At 36.5% G+C, this 14,731-nt stretch overlaps 2 protein-coding genes across 3 annotated transcripts in view; one reads left to right on the top strand and one right to left on the bottom strand.

Moving 5' to 3' along the window:
• Nucleotides 1-336: 336 nt before the first annotated feature.
• mago (mago, exon junction complex subunit) lies at nt 337-1,144 on the bottom strand. Of its 2 annotated transcripts, none has more exons than XM_017611319.1 (3): nt 1,042-1,144; nt 707-971; nt 337-647 (listed from the first exon to the last, which is right to left on the bottom strand). In XM_017611319.1, the coding sequence occupies exons 2-3, from the start codon at nt 965-967 to the stop codon at nt 465-467; spliced, it is 444 nt and encodes a 147-aa protein (XP_017466808.1). In that variant the 5' UTR covers nt 968-971; nt 1,042-1,144; the 3' UTR covers nt 337-464. The 2 variants fall into 2 exon arrangements, with proteins under 2 accessions (XP_017466808.1, XP_017466809.1); XM_017611320.1 differs by having other exon boundaries at nt 1,051-1,124.
• A 2,059-nt stretch (nt 1,145-3,203) lies between these two features.
• Nucleotides 3,204-14,731, top strand: part of Tmtc3 (Transmembrane O-mannosyltransferase targeting cadherins 3) — a 28,045-nt gene continuing 16,517 nt past the window's right edge. The window contains exons 1-4 of the mRNA XM_017611298.1: nt 3,204-3,649; nt 7,945-8,232; nt 8,313-8,590; nt 8,649-10,144. Coding sequence (XP_017466787.1) covers nt 8,884-10,144 — 1,261 coding nt within the window. The 5' untranslated portion in view covers nt 3,204-3,649; nt 7,945-8,232; nt 8,313-8,590; nt 8,649-8,883. The remainder of the gene's footprint in view (nt 3,650-7,944; nt 8,233-8,312; nt 8,591-8,648; nt 10,145-14,731) is intronic.

Raw genomic sequence — 14,731 nt, 5'->3', positions numbered from 1 at the left:
GCAATTTCGGTGCCCCGCGAATATTCGCAACAACCTGGATTTATATATTTACAATGATTAACAAACTAGCTAGTATTAAGGATCTCAATTCAGCAGCATTCTCTAAAGATTTTTGTAAACGTTTATAATATAATGTTACAACAATAACAATCAATCAACACCTACACAGCACGTTCCTACGGCAGTCTGTGGGTCTACATAACCGCAAAGACACAGATTTATATCTGGCCAAGGAACACACCTCAAAACTCTTTGGGGAATTTGTATACTGTTACAACAAGAACAACATATACAGCACCTAATTTGCATACGAAGGTGGACCATGAAAGTTAATTGTAAAACAAGAATTTGAATGATTTATTTATACTTCAATTTCAATTCAGATAAAAGCAAATTATTTTGCCTTTACAAAATGGGAAGTTAAATATGTATGTGTGTATAAATGATGCTACTAAATTAAATTATTATATTGGCTTAATTTTGAAGTGCAGTCCAATTAATGAAAACACCAAGCACTTTAAATCTTGGACCAAATAGTAAAAGCAACGTAGACCTTCCGGATCTTTTGACCGGTTTACATCGACAAGAGATCCTGTCTTCGAGGTAGTGAAGGATATATGTTCATCACCAATGACAATTTCCAATTCCTAAGAGCATAATTTATGTTAGGTGCATGCTATTGATATTTCAGTTTTCATTCACTAACCTGTCTGCCCACACGATCCGGTGGTGGCCAGGGTGAATCATCTTCAGCCATAATTTCAGAATCTAATATTATTCTTTTTAACTCTTCCATTACAGACTGATGTACAAAGGCTTCTTTGCGGATCATTGTATCGTTTTTGTAGTTAGAATTGTTGGCATACCGCAATTTACCATCCGGCCGGAACTCGAACTCCAGAAATTCATGACCGAACTTGCCTTTGTGGCCGACGTAGTATCGTAAATAGAAATCCTCTGTTGACATAATACTTTATAAATAATGTTAGCAATTAACTTAGATATGTGCGATAAATAAATCCACTCGTTTGCGTTATTTACTTAGCTAACCTCTTTTCTCCAAATTTGTATGCCGTGCGAAATGTCAAACTTTCACCAGTTTATTCACGAATGTTGCCAGAGTACTATAATTTACAAATTCACAACATTAGGCCCCTTTCACCAAAGAACCTTAATCAAAGAACGTAAATCTATAACAAAGAACGTAAATGTATAATAAGCGAAAACTCGTTACTTTGAAAATGTGCCGCCAAAGAACGTAAATCTACGTAAACCATGTTGCCAAATTACATTTGTTGTAAAACCACTTATGTATGCGATTTTAGAAGTATGGAGTTTACATCAAAATATCAGGAGCCATTTGTGCAAAAAATGTATGTTTATTTTGTTTTTTATTAAAATAAAATCTTAATCAGCTAAGTAATAATTTAAAAGTTGGAAGGAGCACTGCGATTTAGAAGTTTAGAGAAATAATGGCTAAGCTGGGGATAAGTTATTTTTGCAAACTTTCTCAGATTTTACTGCGGAGTTGCAACCTTTCATTTGACTGGCTGTGATTTCTTCAATTTTACATTTTATAATTTTGTGGCCCTCGCGCAGAAATTGCGGTTGTAGGCAATGAGTTTGCGGGGAGATGTATGGCTATTGAATTTATGAATGAAAGAGTTTGAGCGTGAAGAATATGAGCATGCGTTTATGAATTAAATTGTTATTGCTGTATTTTAGTCGCATATGCGTATATGTACATACGTATATTTGCATGAACACATATCATACATATCGTCACCTGAAATGCAAAAAAAACCGCAACAAACATCGTCGCTGATATGCAAAAAGACGAAACTAATGAAAATTCAAAATTCACTTTTTGATTGATATGTCCATCATATTTCATCGTATAAAAACTCGCACATCATTTTACTAAAAAGAAAATTATTAGTCACGACTTTTTACATTTCAGTTACGTTGTTCTTACGCCTTTTTGCATTTCAGGTGACGATATGTATTTTATGTCTGGATTAGAATGGAAGTAGCGGAACGGAGTGAATTGTCACTTAATTGGGCCTGAGCACACTAGCTTGCTCAGTCGGACTGAGCAGTCCACCACTCGAACGCACACTGGACTGGGCAGTTGGCCGAAAACAGGTTTCAGTTTTGTATACATGAACTACGCATGATTGTGTTAGTGCATGTGGCACATGCAAACAAAATGAAATAGAAACACGTGGTCTATGTGTGCGCGTCAGTCCACGGTCAATCCGCGATTCTCGCGGACTGAAATGAGCGAGGTAAACTCAAGCTCTCTTCCCCCTCTTATCCCAACAAAACCGGATTTAGGCGGACTGAGCAGTCCAGTGTGCGGAGGCCCATTATCTATTGTATGGGCAATCAATTCAAACGATTATAATGCACTTGAACGCAATGTAAAACGGAAACATCTAAAATCAATAGATCCTTACGAATTCGCCGCGATTTGTTACGATTCGCCCCGTGCATTACAACCAAGGTATTAGGAGGGAAATCGAATGAGTACATTTGCACAAATTATTTATTCATTTTAAATGTTCAATTTATTATTTTGTTTGTTAATTAAAAGGGATATGCCATTCATAAATTACAACTTCTCAACTTCCATATTAAAGAGGAAGTTTGTACAGCTCTTACATAGCGCGTGAATTTAATTTCCATACATTTGTTCAAAATTACAAAAGAGAGAAACTGTGCACTTGCGCATGTTAAATGCCGATGGCAAACAAACAAAAAGAGTCGCGGCCATCTTTTTTGTTATTTTATCTCTTTATTTCAATAACCAATCGCTTTTTCTTGCTTTCTTTGTCGCCGCAAAACCAAATTTGCGGTGAATTCATTTACAGAACTTGATTTCAAAACGGACGCAAATTCCTCTTGCAAACCTTCTAGACTCACTCGCCACACCTCAGCGCGTTGTCTCTTCTTATAGATTTACGTTCTTTGGTAGCAGTACATTTTCAAAGTAACGAGTTGTCGCTTTTTCTCAAGAAAGAACGTAAATCTATTACGTTCTTTGTTTAGTTTTACGTTCTTTGGATAACTTCCTTTGGTATGATAAATTGAGTTTTAACCATCTGGCATCACTAAAAATTGTGCTGCCAGCTGCTTTAAAAATAAAATGCGAATTTTTAGCGCAAAAGAAAAGGCAGAAACGACCTGTCAAATAATTAAAACGTGCAAAACGCGAATTGCAGTCTAAATGAATTTTAATTTAGTGCAATATAGTTAAAAAGTCGTTGTTGTAATTAGAAATTATCTTCGGTTGAAGCACGAATTATGAATTTAAAAAATTTCACACAGCTGTGGGTTCACGAATCTGCAAAATAAGTAAATCTCTGTGCATCAAAAAACAACAATGTTGCTGGTAATAACAGTAGCAGTGGCTGCAGGAACTATGGCGGCAGCGACGATGTTGATAGCAGCGACGTCGACGCCAAAGCGATTTGCTACAAAGTAGATGAAGAAAGTAGAGCGACGGCAATAGAAGTGAAAAGGAAAAAATGTAAATTGCAGCAAATAAAAGCCCTAGTACTGAAAAATACAGGATTCTTTGCATTTAACTGCTTTAAAAGTAGATACAAGTATTATTAAATGCGGGCTTAAGTTGAATTTTAAGAAGGTAAGTAAAAGTAGATAGGCATTTGTGTACTAATACGTGAAAAAATTCGATAAGTATTTTTCCCAGATTGCATGTGGTGATGTAAAATTGAATTTGTTGTTTTGTTGTAAAGCTGAAGCACACAAGGACAAAAAAGAATGGGGCAAAGGTGCTCAACATGCATGATTTTTGGAGATAGTTGAGAGAATTGCAAATTCTATGACCGGAGCATTGGTATGCGAATAGCAAATCTCTTCATATCCGTTAACTTTTTTTGTTACCAATACAAAGGAGCTTGCATACAAAATGGTCGCAGTTAAAACTGTAATAAGTTTCGCGCCNAAAATTCTATGACCGGAGCATTGGTATGCGAATAGCAAATCTCTTCATATCCGTTAACTTTTTTTGTTACCAATACAAATGAGCTTGCATACAAAATGGTCGCAGTTAAAACTGTAATAAGTTTCGCGCCGAAAAGGTGTAAAGAGTGAACAGAATAAGCGCATGTGAGGGGTTAGTTCCCATTATATCGGTCAAAGTAACTTTACAATGTTCAAGCGGGCTGTTAAGAAATCAACTGAAAAAAATACAGGATGCAACATGGAATTTGATATTCTCACCAGTTGTGCAGAAATTTGCTGGTTTCGAGCACGTGTCGCGCATACCCACATGGAGCCTAGAGAATAACGGGAGAGCCAATTGTTGGCTCCTCGTGGACGTTGATAGCATCAACGGAATATTTTCGATTGCGGTTCCGTTCCGAGTGAAAGTGCATTAAACCACATGTTATGGAGCATGTGCTGCATAAAATTTCCAAAATAAAAGTATATTTGTATATACTAGAAATTGTATGTGCACTTTTGCTCTGAAACTGGGAAACTCGGTCGCCCAACATTGTTGCTCAGCACTAGGGCGTCTGTAAAGATGAGAAATGAGGCAACTACACGAGGTTTGCAGAAAACCGGCTTGTTCGTGCAACCGGAAACAAGACCGAAAAAAGCTTTTATCAGTTGTTCTTGTATTTCGCAAACGCAATAAAACTGGCAGTCTCGGGTGCTCGCTAAGTTGATATGCCGTTGACTGTGTTTAGTAAAATCGATGACATTGAGTGCAACATTGTAGAGCGCCAGCTGCTCCCGAGTACTAGCTGGTGTAGTAATTTTGGCGCTGCCTCCTGCCGCGTTGTAACAAAAACAAACTAATGCAGAAATATCTGATATGATATAGGTTTTGACTGCAAGTTTTGACTTTTTGCTGATATCGTTATGTCCTGCATCAAAGGGCAATGTACGCTATACTCCTAATACAAACTTGGGCTTTACCGTGCACAATGCAAACCTAAAGGTAAGTACTGGATTGCATTGTTTTTTCTATGTACATACCTTAAATGTACTAACGAGTTGCTTGTAAATTATCGCTATAGCTGTTACTGTGGCGTTACTTCACACCCACTTCCTGGTGGAACAGTAATAGCTGGGGAAGGGCGCATATCTACATACATATGCATTTTGTAGGATGCAGCCACCCTGAGCTGTCTGAAATTCTATGCATAGAGAGGCGTCGGGCAGTCGGTATTCGGGACAGTAAATGTAAAGTTACTTTTGTTGTGCACGAAAAATTCTATGCGGCTTTATTACAAAATTTCTAAATAGATATAATAGATAAATTCACAAAATTTTGTCTTGTGAAATTCTCTATTAATACAAATTAAAGTAAGTAAAGGCGTAAATGTGTTATTTAAGATGATGTATACATTGGTATGTTCTGGGTGCAATGTCTGTATGTTAAGTCGTTTGTGATTGCTTTCCCTTAGTAAACATTTTTCGCAGGGGAATGGTAAGCATTTATAATTTTCTTAGCTAGAAATTCTAGATTATTCCATAATGTTAAGTACACAAAGAATTTTTCACAATATTTATATGCAAAATTGTTTATTTAAATTTTTTTGCCATTTTTTTATAAAAATACAGTTCATAATAATAATATTGGGAGTGTCTACTTACACGTGCCACGGTAACTTTTACCGTATATCCACGGTAAAAATTACACCGAAAGAAGTTCTGTCCCACTTCTCCGGCAACACAGAAAGGAACATCCTGAGTAGTAAGGGTTATAATCCCTAAGCGCGACCAGACCGCCTACGCAGAAAGAAGTTCTGTCCCACTTCTCCGGCAACACAGAAAGGAGAATTGTTAGTAAAGGTTATAATCCCTAAGCTCGGCCAAAGGCCGCCTACGCATAAAGAAGTTCTGCCCCACTTCTTCGGCAACACATAATCCACGTCTATGGTAAAAGTTACCGTGGCGCGTGTGTGTAGACACTGCCAATAATATTAATAGATTGGCGCTTACACATATGTAAGTTTTTGGCGGAGCTTCTCCTCCGATTGGTGGCGTGCGCCTTGATGTTGTCACACCAACGGGAGGGACCCGCAGTTTTACTGCTACAACACGACAGTCGGGTCTACGTAACCGGAACGACCCAGATTTATATCTGGCCAAGGACTGTCACTCCAGCAACACTCCCCAAAAAGTCTTTGGGGAATTTGTATGCTGCTACNACAGGAGGATGTGCCTAATGAATGTCCGGCATGCGGAGAGACCCCACATGACTCGAAACATCTCTTCGCATGCCCGGCAAACCCGACATCCCTAACGACCTTGTCCTTATGGGCAAACCCCGCAGAAGCTGCACGCTTCCTAGGGTTGCCGTTAGTGGAACTTGACGACAACGACTGAGATACCAACCGATCTGGGCGGGGTTGTTGTAGCCGCTACAACAACAACAACAACAACCCACAGTTTTACTGCTACAACACGACAGTCGGGTCTACGTAACCGGAACGACCCAGATTTATATCTGGCCAAGGACTGTCACTCCAGCAACACTCCCCAAAAAGTCTTTGGGGAATTTGTATGCTGCTACAACAACAACAACAACCCACAGTTTTACGGCGACTCCGAACGGCGATTGTATTTTTATGAGAAGCTGCTTCATACTATATCGAAAAAAGTGAAAATTAAATCTCTAAACTTACGCAATTTAATCAGTCTCATTGCGTAAGTCGTAAACTAGACTAAATTGTATGACACGACAACATTGGCATTGCCTACTATCGTTCTGAAAAAAATAAACGACGAAAATCGTCGAAAACTATACAGTGCTGCCAAGTTTTTTCGTTTTAATAAACTAGTCGAGTGGAAATTTTAGGCAATGACGTGAAATTTTCGATACGATTCGACTCTCGAAAAACGACTTGCATTCGACACGGCTCGCGCAATGAGGGTGAATAAATTTGCATACAAGTTTGCAACTTTCTAATTAGTTTTTCGAAAAATATTCAAGTGTGTGGTTTTAAGTCATTCAATTTTAGTGTAACAATGTGCAATTGAAGTTGCTAGAAAATCGCGTTGATTCTTATCATTTTTACCTTCCTTTTATTAGCTCGGGATGTAACTATGTAATATTCAAGGCGAATTTATATAAGGTGGTGTTACTAGCTCAGCTGATTTTGTGTATGTGCTTCGCCGCACGGCTTCTGATATCAAATTGAAAAATTTTGTTTGAATTTCTACACACACTCTTACAGATTTTGACAGTTTATACCGCCTAAGCAAAAACAAAATACATGTAAATTTTTATTTTTGTACTCCTGCTATCGCCTTATATTTATTAATTCGCCTTGGTAATATTGATGCGCCTAAAAGGTGCAGCGATTTCTAATCTCAAGTTACATACCTGATGACAATACGAATGGCAATTATAATAGGGAGGTTTTAGTTTTTTAAACTATAATTTTTTATTTCGCAGTTTCTTCAAAAAACAAAAAAAAAAAGAATTGTCTGAATATACTTTTCATGAAAGGAACTACTTGAAAAAAAATTGTCAAAAATCAACGCGATTTTCTACCATCTTCAAACNGAATTGTCTGAATATACTTTCCATGAAAGGAACTGCTTGAAAAAAAATTGTCAAAAATCAACGCGATTTTCTACCATCTTCAAACTTTCACTTGCTATACTAAAATTAAATCGGCTTTAAAACTACATACATAAAAATTTTGTAGAAAATCTGATTAAAAAGTGGAAAACATGTATGAAAGTTTATTCAATTTTCTAGCGTTTTGCACAAAGATTTTATTTTTAGGTTTTTAATTTTGTAGTGCATGCGACCAACATTTTTATAAAAAATTAACAGAGAAAAATTTAAGTAAAGAACTTTGCATATATTGTGAAAAATTCCTTGTGCCAATAATTTAGTGCGCACTCTGTTTTTTACTTCAATTACGTGAAAAATCTAATTATTTTCCTTTTCAGGTTCCTCAGGTTTCTAACACTGGTTTTCAGAAGATTTTCATAATCCTCATATACAGTATACACAAATTTCACAAAATATTGCATTTGAACGCGTAGCAATTCTTCGATTAACTATACCATCTAATAATAAAGTGTGTAAATAGAAAAGACCGATTTTTAAACCTGCTCTTCCTAGCCTATAATCGCGTCATCGTCAACATAACTGGCTGTTTAAAACTGCATTTAAAAAAAATGCATAAACCAAATGGTGCGTGTATTCACCTAGTAAAACGTCGACTTTATATCAAGGTACTTTCAACTACATATTCATTTATATACATTTTTCCAAATGGCTGAACTATTTTTAAAGTATGTTTTGAAATATTCAGCTTACAGATCGCCTATACTACTCTAATTAACTCTGCTGCAATTGTAATCAAAGCGTAATTGGATATAAGCACAAAGGTCAAGACTTGTCGCTCATCCAACAATTTATTACCTGGCACTCTTGGAGCAATTTTAAACGACAGATTAATGTTGTCAATGTACACATTTGTGAATGTATACACATTGCAAAACTAAGAATTCGGCAGATACAATAGCAAGATATAGATGTAAAAAAAATGTAACCATACTCCAACTTAGTTACAACTACTTACATTTGCAGGTTTGTATATGTACATAAATGACATATATGTACATACGTAAACATATGTATGTTTAAGGATACAACAGCTACCACTGCAAAAATAGAGTAAAAGAGCAAAGCCAGAGCTGCTAATAATTGGATATTGAGTGCTGATTAAGAAACAGCTGATCAGCAAAATATTTTTCATAAAAAAAGAAGTAAACCGAGAAATAAAAACTCGCATAAAACTGTTACATACACACCTTTCAACACATTTGATTGTAGCCCATAAGCACAAAAAGAGAAAGTCTAAAACGAAGTCTTATGTTATAATGTCAGCATACGGAGTAACATGCTATAATGGTAACAGCGAAAAGATGCGCAGTAACGGCACGAACGGCAGCTCTTGCGGTGTCCATCCACAGACGAGAGTGGCTGCATGCAGCCCGTCTAACAGCCCGAGCAGCAGCAGTAGCTCGAATCTTCTACAGTTTCTCACCATCGTCTTAGCATGCGTGTTATGTTACTGGAATAGCGCGCAATGTGAACTGGTCTTCGATGATATTAGCGCCGTACGCGACAACAAGGATTTACGTCCGTATACACCGCTTGGTAATATTTTTCTTAACGACTTCTGGGGTACACCAATGCGCAAAGAGCAATCGCACAAATCGTATCGCCCGCTCACTGTGCTTACTTTTCGTTTCAACTATTGGCTGCACGAACTACAACCATATGGCTATCACATTGTAAATGTAATGCTACACATTGTTGTGTGTCTGTTGTGGCGCCGCGTGTGCAGACTGTTACTACTGCATTGCGCCGGCGCTGGGGGAGTAGCGGCTGCTCCCCTGCATTGTAATGGTTTGCGCGTAAACACTTGTAGCTTCTTGGCGGCACTGTTGTTTGCTGTCCATCCCATACATACAGAGGCTGTTACCGGTGTGGTAGGGCGTGCTGAGCTACTCTCTTCTATATTTTTTCTGGGCGCATTTCTCTCGTATACAAGCGCTGTTGAAGTATCGCCCCTAGTTCAACGTCGGCATTTGCAGCAGCAACAACAGCCTTTTTTAAAGAATCGTTGCACTCGCTGGTCGGTGTTGTGTTGCAGTTTTGGCAGTAGCTTACTGGCTTCCATGCTGTGCAAGGAGCAAGGCATCACCATAGCGGCTATTTGTGCTGCTTACGAGTTGTTCGTTGTGCAGCAGGTGCGCCCACGTGAAATTTGGTTGTGTGTGCAACGCTTTTTCGAGGACCGAACACATATTCTAACACCGCAGCATGCAGCTAAAGGTACCGCAGCCTCAGCAACCAGTGCATCGTCGTCGCCCGACGAATATAGTCGTTTAGGAGCTAACGGGCTTTGGAATGGCAGTTTGTTGCGACGCTTGTGTTTTATTATCTGTATTACGGCTGCACTTTTGATCGGTCGTGTTTACGTGATGGGCTCGCAACTTCCGGTCTTCACACGTTTCGACAATCCAGCTTCTGCGGCGTCGACACCAACCAGGCAGCTCACCTTTAGTTATCTCATTTACCTAAATCTGTGGTTGATGTTATTTCCTAGTGATCTATGCTGCGATTGGACAATGGGTGAGTTTTATTTTTGAGTAGTTTTTTTTTTTTTGCACATTAGGGCAAACGTATTTTCATTAAAAATGTTTGCCTTGGAAGAAAAATTAGGCACATATTCTAAAACAATTGACGATTTCAAAGCTATAAAACTGTCGAGCCTTAACCGCCAAAAAACGTATTGTTCTAACATTTTCTTTTTAGTGCAGAAATGCCCCTAGAGCATCCAGATGCAATTCTGCATCAAAAATAATATTTTGAAAAAAAAATTACGCTCACATTTTTTTGGCGGTTAGGGCTCGATGTGTATGTATTTTTTTAAGAAATGTGCGTAGATTTTAAAGTTTTTTGGTGGACATGAAAATTACATATCGAACCCTAACCGCCAAAATAACGTAAGCGACATGTTGGTAGATGCCGAAAAGAAAATTTTGAAAAAATGTCGCTTACGTTATTTTGGCGGTTAGGGCTCGATATTAGATAAGGCTAGTGATTGCTAATAGATTTTAAGTCACTCAACTCGACTCTCAGCTCAGAATTGCTGTATGAAGCCAATTCTTTTGAATATCCCATGATAAAAACATAGCAAGGTAGAACCGTTCTCTCAATTTGTCGGCCATGATTATTTTTTTTGAAGTTTGCCAGCATTTTAAAATCATATAAAATTGAAAATAAAAAATTGAAATTGTTCGAAATTGTTGTTGCTTGAGATTGAAAATGAAAATGTGTGTGTGAGTTTGTGAGTACCCTGCAAACCAAAGTTCCCGAAATCTTAAGGAAATCTTTAAGAGTATCTCATTTCTGTAACGATTTTTTTACGAATTTTCAAAGAAAATTATATGAAGTGGTTGACACGAACTCGTAAAGAAATTTCTGTACGAAAAATAAAGAAACTTCTTGAAAAATTCTGAAAGATATTCTTCACATAGCAGCATTAATTTCGTTGCTTCACAGATTTTCTTCCGAAATTTCGTAAAAGAATGGAAGTGTGCGTAATTTATTTTATTTTAGAAAATTCGGCAAAAAATCGAATTAAATCTTAACGAATTCCTTAAAATTTCTTTACAATGCAGAATACTCTGAAAAAATGGTTTGCAGGGTAAATTTAAAAATTAAAATGTTTGGAAACGTCAGCGGTTCTACCTTACTATATTTTTATCATGGAATATCCTACCCTGAAAATTCATATTTTTCAATCGAGAATTTGGAAGGAACAAGGGATATTAAGTGTTATCATCAGCCGGTGTATATGGTCTTGTATTTGCAAATTATATGCTTGCTACCAAATCAACCGTTTCATTTGCCCCCGGATTGTGATTAGCCTTATTCTTTAAAGTCCTTTGTATAGTTTCCAGAGAAACAAAACCGACTCGACCATGCTCGAATTCTCAAAATAATGCCAAAGCAGAACATTTCACAATTTTTGCTTACGATATTTAAGAAACCTGACGACGTGATAGACCTATTCTGAGTTGAGATTCGCGTTTAGCTGCTCAAAATCTATTAGAAATGGCTAGCCTTATCTCAGATAAAATCAAAAGTTCAAAATTTGTTGATTAGTATTATTTGAAATAATAATTTTCATTTTATGTAAGGTCACCAAGATTTTACAGGAGAGATTAAAAATGTATGCTCTCTTGATCAGCGGTATCGTAACTATGATGTTATTTTGCAGTATATAGTCTAATTTTTGGCACAAATGTCAGTTACGCGGTTTTGTAAACGACGGTAGGCGGTTTTGCACTTTAAACGACGATATGTATGTACATATCGACGGCCAAGTGGAAGATCGACATATCTCGGCAGCCAGTTCGAAAACGCCCTGTCTCAGAAAACTTTTTGAAAACTCCTTATTATTAGATTGAAGAATGCCCAATTTCAGAATTTGGTGCAAAAATGCCCTATCTGAAACTTTCGCAAAAACTTCCTTAGATATTCGTTTTAGATACTGTATAGAGACGTCCAGACGTGGCAATGCAATATATTTTGAAAAGGCTGTCAAATAGTGTAATTTCAGAAAGCACTTGCATGAGCAGTCACACCTTGCATATAAAGTGTCTTTCGAAAGAGGTTTTTTTTTCCGAAAGACGAATTGCAGATTGCTAGTGCATTACAAGCAAATTTTATTTCTAAAACTAGTTTTCGAAATGTGACAGATTGGCCTTTCTGGCTGTTCACACATCAAAATAAAATTTCTCTTTCTCAATTTGACAGCGAATTGCGTGAGAAGTTGGAAATATTGCCCCGTTTGACACGCTCTTATTAAAACAAAAAAAATTCTTCGAAATTTATAACACATCCATATTTTGAATTTAAAAAAAAATCATTATTAAGAAGCGCTGTTAAACTTAAATTCTTTGGAATAGTTTGTGTGAAAATTTCAAATCGATCGGTACTCAAATGTCTGAGATATAGCGAGTTAAAATGACAATTTTGTAAAAATTTGCAATCACGGTATGTTGTTTTAATTCGCGCAAGTGAACGAAGACGCGACTGAGCGCCGTGACTGGTTTGGCGCGCTCTAAAACTCTTTACAACCCGGAGAGATAAAAAAGTAACTTTTTTTATTAATGATTTCTATGTTAAAAGACCTGATATTACAACAATAAAACAACAATAAAACCTGATATTACAACAATAAAACAATATTAAAAACGATCATTATTGAGAAAAATTACAAATAAATTTTTGCTTCGAATTTTCACCGTGAAAATGGGAAAATTTTTGGAAAACAAATAGCACCATCGGACATGGGCGTCGCCAGGATCGAATTTTGGGGGGGCCCCACATATTAAAAAATCCCAAAATTTTCATCTTTACTCATTCATGTTTCTGGCATGCGGGAGGCGATATGTACTTGCCAATTTGTTTTACAAAAATTATTAAAAAGTAGACGTCTCGGTTGCTCAGCAAACCGGTTAATCATTTCTGCAATTATTTCCATATATATAATACTTCTATATTGGCAGTAAGCTAACTTCTCAATCTGTAAGCATTCCGAAATCAAAGCGAGACAGTCTAGTACCGTTTTTGTCAATGTATTGTGTACTTCAGTGCCGTTTTTGTATATGTGTTGTGTACATGTTTATTTATAAACGTATGTGTTCCTTTTCTTTCGTACTTGTTTATTGATACATCTGTACTGTAGTGTTTTCGGACGGTACTAGCTCTTACTGCCAATATAGGAGTATTACATATATGATTATTTCACATTGATTCTCTAAAAAAAATATTCGATGTATTCTTAAAATGCATAAACCTAAAGGTAAATATTATAGGAAATTAAACTAACAATTTATTAAAACTAGTAGTAACCTCGAAATACGGGTGAGTACTTAGCTCAAAATTTATTTAAAGAACTTCGTGAAAGACAACATTTAATCTTGTGTTGCTAGACACCTGATAACCCATGATAAATTTTAAGTTCTTAAAAGACATTACTCTACTCTAAGCTTCGTGCAGTGGGCCATGAGAAAACCGTCATCTTTAAGGTATAGTCCAATCTTTCACAATATCTGGTATTAGTCTTAATCTGAAACGCAATAATCATTGAAAATTGGCGTCGTTCATGGTGAAAAGTATTTAATATCACACTTTCAAACAAAAGCTTTCTTAACCCTAGAAGCCTAATCTAATTGGGAGTAACGTAAAGCCTTAACATACTACGTAGATTCTTATGCACTTAAAAGATAATCTGTGAGCTAAAATATACTTAGTCCTGTCTTATTTTTTTAAAGAATATTGAAGTTGTGAGTTTGACTAATAATAAAACATAGTTTTGTTAATAAAAACTATAACCACATTTATTTTTATTTAAAACAACAAAATAAAAAGTAAATTTTGTGTTAAGATTAAAAAAAAATACCCATTCCATATACGCCTCTCAGACGTAGATTATACTTTTAGGGTTGATCCTTTCAGTACACAAATTCAACCACTGGTTATACAAAATTTTAAATATGTATACCGGTTAATTTTGGATCGTTCATTTAAAAAATCCTTTTTAATGGTCAGTGATATCCTAGGTGTTTAAAAAAGAAAGGGATCTCAGCTATTTTTACTTTTTGCTTTCGTGAAATATATTTCAAAACTATGATTAATACCTAGTAACTTTTCCGAATCTTTTCCGAAATTATATTAGTCACTATCGACTTTTCTGCCGCTTTTTACTTTTTTGACAAACACGCTCATCTGCAACTGCAGCTGCACTTTAGTTTGATATATATGTAGCTCAATTCCAGGGCTGCTACAGATCGGCCTAACTAAGACGTATGACTGACGATTGGTACATTTGTACAGATNTGATAAATTTTAAGTTCTTAAAAGACATTACTCTACTCTAAGCTTCGTGCAGTGGGCCATGAGAAAACCGTCATCTTTAAGGTATAGTCCAATCTTTCACAATATCTNTACCTAGTAACTTTTCCGAATCTTTTCCGAAATTATATTAGTCACTATCGACTTTTCTGCCGCTTTTTACTTTTTTGACAAACACGCTCATCTGCAACTGCAGCTGCACTTTAGTTTGATATATATGTAGCTCAATTCCAGGGCTGCTACAGATCGGCCTAACTAAGACGTATGACTGACGATTGGTACATTTGTACA

This window comes from Rhagoletis zephyria, unplaced genomic scaffold, assembly GCF_001687245.7.
Source record: "Rhagoletis zephyria isolate East Lansing unplaced genomic scaffold, Rhagoletis_zephyria_1.1 Rzeph_scaffold_00393, whole genome shotgun sequence".
NCBI classification, from domain to species: domain Eukaryota; kingdom Metazoa; phylum Arthropoda; class Insecta; order Diptera; family Tephritidae; genus Rhagoletis; species Rhagoletis zephyria.
The sequence above is the reverse complement of the archived record's forward strand: the minus strand, read 5'-3'. Positions and strand labels throughout refer to the sequence as shown.